The 6001-nt window shown below is 42.6% G+C and overlaps 1 protein-coding gene across 1 annotated transcript in view; it reads left to right on the top strand.

Annotated features, from left to right (window-relative positions):
- Positions 1-3898: 3898 nt before the first annotated feature.
- samd1b (sterile alpha motif domain containing 1b) overlaps positions 3899-6001 on the top strand; it is a 17258-nt gene continuing 15155 nt past the window's right edge. Inside the window, exon 1 of the mRNA XM_081362088.1 lies at positions 3899-5148. Within this exon, the coding sequence (XP_081218214.1) occupies positions 4084-5148 (1065 nt within the window). The 5' untranslated portion in view covers positions 3899-4083. The remainder of the gene's footprint in view (positions 5149-6001) is intronic.

The following is a 6001-nucleotide window of genomic DNA, read 5'->3' as shown; positions in this document are numbered from 1 at the left end:
TATGTGTAAGCACCTAATATTTTAGTAAGTTTCACCCTGTCTGCAGCTTCTGTCCTATTTGGCATGCTGTCATTCTGAAGTAGAAGTTCTGTCATGAAACTCTAGATGGCGCAGGCCTCAACTCAATCTGCTTGTAATCGCATCATTCTCTATAGGGTGCAGCTGATCGGTTTCTGCTGTATCAGTAGCTAATGAGCTCGCTGCTCAACCTTCAAATACTGATCAGCATTTGCTGTAACAGTTGCAGGACGCTTTCAGAAACCCTCCACCTTCCCCAGCTCCACCTGTATAGATCTGCTACGGGTAATTCATGTATGCGATATTGTACAGCAGCAGCATGTCTTACTTGCTCACAGCGGCGTGTTGCGTATGTATTTGCAGTAGCAAGTCCCGTACTTGATCTGCAGCAGCAATAACCAACAACAAATAATCAGTAAACAGTAAATAAACAGTATCAATATCCAAATTCAGCATCAATATCCAACATCAGCAGCAATAATCTACAACAACAGCAATAACCAACATCAGCATCAATATCCAAATTCAGCATCAATATCCAACATCAGCAGCAATATCCAACATCAGCAGCAATAATCTACAACAGCAATAACCAAAATCAGCAGCAATAACCAACATCAGCCCAACATCAGCAGCAATAATCAACATCAGCATCAATATCCAAATTCAGCATCAATATCCAACATCAGCAGCAATATCCAACATCAGCAGCAATAATCTACAACAGCAATAACCAAAATCAGCAGCAATAACCAACATCAGCCCAACATCAGCAGCAATAATCAACATCAGCAGCAATATCCAAATTCAGCATCAATATCCAACATCAGCAGCAATAATCAACAAAAACAGCAATAATCTACAACAACAGCAATAATCTACAACAGCAATAACCAACAGTAACAGCAATAACCAACATCAGCAGCAATAACCAACATCAGCCCAACATCAGCAGCAATAATCAATATCAGCATCAATATCCAAATTCAGCATCAATATCCAACATCAGCAGCAATAATAAACAAAAACAGCAATAATCTACAACAGCAATAACCAACATCAGCAGCCATATCCAAATTCAGCATCAATACCCAACATCAGCAGCAATAATCTACAAAAACAGCAATATCCAACATCAGCAGCAATATCCAAATTCAGCATCAATAACCAACATCAGCAGCAATAATCTACAAAAACAGCAATAATCTACAACAGCAATAACCAACATCAGCAGCATCAATATCCAACATCAGCAGCAATAATCTACAAAAACAGCAATAACCAACATCAGCAGCAATAATCAACAAAAACAGCAATAATCTACAAAAACAGCAATAATCTACAACAGCAATAACCAACATCAGCATCAATATCCAAATTCAGCATCAATATCCAACATCAGCATCAATATCCAACATCAGCAGCAATAATCAACAAAAACAGCAATAATCTACAACAACAGCAATAATCTACAACAGCAATAACCAACATCAGCAGCAATAATCTACAACAACAGCAATAATCTACAACAGCAATAACCAACATCAGCAGCAATAATCTACAACAACAGCAATAATCTACAACAGCAATAACCAACATCAGCAGCAATAACCAACATCAGCAGCAATATCCAAATTCAGCATCAATATCCAAGATCAGCAGCAATAATCTACAAAAACAGCAATATCCAAGATCAGCAGCAATAATCTACAAAAACAGCAATATCCAAGATCAGCAGCAATAATCTACAAAAACAGCAATATCCAACATCAGCAGCAATAATCTACAAAAACAGCAATATCCAAAATCAGCAGCAATAATCTACAAAAACAGCAATAATCTACAACAGCAATAACCAACATCAGCATCAATATCCAAATTCAGCATCAATATCCAACATCAGCAGCAATAATCTACAACAACAGCAATAATCTACAACAGCAGCAATATCCAAATTCAGCATCAATATCCAACATCAGCAGCAATAATCAACAAAAACAGAAATAATCTACAACAACAGCAATAATCTACGACAGCAATAACCAACATCAGCAGCAATATCCAAATTCAGCATCAATATCCAACATCAGCAGCAATAATCTACAAAAACAGCAATATCCAAAATCAGCAGCAATAATCTACAAAAACAGCAATAATCTACAACAGCAATAACCAACATCAGCATCAATATCCAAATTCAGCATCAATATCCAACATCAGCAGCAATAATCTACAACAACAGCAATAATCTACAACAGCAGCAATATCCAAATTCAGCATCAATATCCAACATCAGCAGCAATAATCAACAAAAACAGAAATAATCTACAACAACAGCAATAATCTACGACAGCAATAACCAACATCAGCAGCAATATCCAAATTCAGCATCAATATCCAACATCAGCGGCAATAATCTACAAAAACAGCAATATCCAACATCAGCAGCAATAATCTACAACAGCAATAACCAACAGCAGCAGCAATAACAGAAGCAGTGTAGATCTATTCCGCCAAGACCAAATATATCAATATTGTAATATCCATTACAATACCAAACTCCGCGACAGTTGTCATGACAGAACTGTGTGTAGTGGGATATTGCACCATTTTTCATTAAAACTGAGAGATGAATTGGTGGACTTTCACACCCACTGCTCCAGAACCTCCAAAACTGGGTAAGTATATTATAGGTCTGGTCAGGTATCATGTTCACGATGAAACACTTCTTCTTGTTTAGCAGTTTGTATAGCATGTTTGCATTATAAAGCGCAGCTGATCATGTACGATAGCTTTGTATTGTTTAAGCAGTACACAACTGCACACATAACTCATTATATGAAAGATGGAGAAGATCATGAGATGTCTGCCCATACTATTATAGATCTGTCGGTTAAAGGTGTTGGAGGGCAACACTAGGCTTTCTCCAAATGTATCCTTATGCATTTTAAAATATGCAATATAATTCATTTAATCATGTTACTTTGTGCCTGTAGATGCTAGGATTAGCTAATCAGATCAAGTCCTTCATGCTGCTTTCACTAATTACTGCAATGCAAATTTTAGACCAGTTTTTTAGTTAACACATTCTGCAATTAACTAATTTAGGACTTTCATTAAACTTTTAGCTCTTTTTAAAATTCATTTTGGCTTGTAGATGTTGTTTACCCCCATAATATTTGTGTTGCAATTATCTGTTAACATCTGGCAGTGATGTGAGAGCCATCTGTCATCTAACCATTCAATACTGATGCTTTTTAATTCAATTGAATTTTAAGTGAATGTTTGTTGTAATTGTATAGTTATGCAACGAAATTTAGTCTCTCATTCGAAAAGTGCACACACACACCAAAAATATAAATATAAACTAATGTAAACAAATGGTACAGAATGAAAAAAAAGTTTATTTACATAAATATAGTGATCACATATGTGTCCCTGGACAACAAAACCAGTCACAAATCGCACTGGTATCTTTTAAGCCAAAAATCATTAGGATATTAAGTAAAGATCATGTCCCATGAAGATATTTAGTAAATTTCCTACCGTAAATATAGATATATAAAAATTTTGTGAGAGGATGCAGCAAAATCTAGAACATAAATGGACAACTTTAAAGGCAGTTTTCTCAATATTTAGATTTTTTTGCACCCTCAGATTCCACATTTTCAAATAGTTGTCTCGGCCTAACATGTCCTATCCTAACAAACCATACATCAATGGAATGAATATGTTTTCAGATGATGTATAAATCTCAATTAAAAAATGACACTTGTGACTGGATTTGTGGTCCAGGGTCACAAATTGGGAAATATGTTGGATTAGGGGTAATGGACTGCAGCGCGAGCGTTGAAGAGGTGCGCAAAACGCGTAACTCTGCAATACCACCTTAAATAAGCGCAGAGCGTATAGCGGATGGTTCTCTTCGCAAGTAGTCCACCTTAAGCGCGCATAACGCAGGCGTAGAGCGAGGCTTCCGCTTCATTCCCAGCCGGGCTCGCAGCGGATCACTTCGGGGACAAGAGAGAGACGCTCAGCCAACGCCAACAGAACCAGAGCCGCAACATGTCGGAGCCGAAATACCGAGAATGGATCCTGGAGACCATCGACTCCCTGCGCTCGAGAAAAGCCCGACCGGACCTGGAAAGAATCTGCCGAATGGTCCGAAGAAGACACGGGTCAGACCCGGACAAAACCAGGGCTGAACTAGAAAAACTGATCCAGGAGCAAACTGTGCTGAAAGTTAGCTACAAGGGCTCCATTTCCTACAGGAACGCTGCGAAAGTGCAAAGAAAATGCAGAAAGAGAAGCGAGCAAACCGAGTCCGCGCGCGAGCAAGCCAAACACGCCAGTTTCAATAACAACGGCGACAGCGCGCTCAGTCTCACGGACCAAGAAGAAGAGTGCGAGGAAGAGGAGGAGGAGAAGAAGGAGGAAAGTGGAGTGAGCCAGTGTTCTTCTGAACCCCTGCCTCCTCAAACCTCGCCCTCCAATCTCGAAAAGGAAGAAAAGATTGTAACGCAACCGAGCGGAAACTGTTTTGTTAGTTGCGGCGCGACGGTGTGTTCCGCGGGGAGCGTGAAAGCAAGTGCGTCGAAGGACAAGAGATTAGTCACCGAGGCGGGGGGCAAAAGCGATGCTTCAGGAGGCGAGACGCGCGGCGCGGTCCATGAAGGCACCGAGGATAATAATGATGAAGAGGAGGAGCGGAAAACTTGCTCGAGTTCGGCCGTCAGCAGTCCGGCTATGACAAACAAGCCCCCCGCCTCCCCAAAACCCAAACTCAAGGGCTCCTGGGTGCGTGCCTCGGAGTCTCCGGATGAAAACAGTGCTGATTTGGGCGATAGACTGGTTGCCGCGGTCCGAAGTCTGTCCCGGGGCTCCGCCGCAACACGGGGCCACGCGCCACTGGGGCTGAAGGAGATCCTGGGCTTCCTCAGCACACAGAGCGGGATGCCCGGGGAAAAGCTGACCCGCAACCGCGTTAAAGTAGTGCTGGAGCGCGAGATCGAGAGGGGTCGCCTGCGCATGACGCGTCTCGGCCACATCGCTCTCCACGCGAGGGCCAACAAGCCGCCGTCCGCGCGACTCCTGAAGAGCGCGCTGCAGGACAGACATCTCGCGAAAAAGGTATAACTTAATATTTCCAACACGTCCTTGCGCGTGCAGTGGCGCTACACGCGCGCGCTACACCCCAATCTTTCGTATAGCCTAAATAATTGATGGGAAAAGCGAAAGAAAGAAAAAAAGTGCATCCGATTTCCGCTCTTTTCTCGCGTGCGGGGCAAGTGTGCGGCAGACACCCAAAAACTGTGTCACGCGTGTGTTTTTTTTTTGTGTGTTTTTTTTGTGGTCGTGTTGTGTGTGTGTGCAAACGATTACACATCAGTTGTGTGTTGTGTTCCGCTCGACACGCAACTGTATCTGCGTTGCCCTGTTTCACTTCAGCGTCTCTCGCTCAGCACAAAAGGTGCGGACTCGCGTGCGTGCGTGCGTGCGTGCGCGCGAGAAAGACACCGTCGCTTCTCTTGTTCCGTTGCTCTAATAGAAAGACACTCAATACACAAAAGCAAAAGCGCGCTCGACGAGCATCAGATGTGCTGATGAAACACTGATGTCTGCGCGCGCGACTGACAGCACGCGACACGTTCACAGACAGGGCCGATGATTATGTTTTGTGTTAAAGTTGTGCTGGATATTTTTCACTAGGCGGTGTCTGTTAAGTTAGACGCGCACGGAAAATGTGAAAGGGAAGGGAGGGTGGGATCCGAGGCTCGCGCCTGTTATTCGTCGCTTAGTCAGTGCGATACTTCGGTCATACGAGGTAAAAGCAGATGCGATGGCGGAAATCGCGAGCGTTTATAAGCTTCTTAGTTTCGTTCATCCAGTCAGTTTGAGCGATGTGCGGTTGGTTGTTGGGTTTTCTCTCTCTCTCTCTCTCTCTCTCTCTCTCCCTCTCTCTCTCTCTCTCTCTCTCTCTCTC

This window comes from Scardinius erythrophthalmus, assembly GCF_964197995.2.
Source record: "Scardinius erythrophthalmus genome assembly, chromosome: 3".
NCBI lineage: Eukaryota > Metazoa > Chordata > Actinopteri > Cypriniformes > Leuciscidae > Scardinius > Scardinius erythrophthalmus.
Note: the sequence above shows the minus strand (reverse complement) of the source record. Positions and strands in the feature narration are given on the sequence as shown.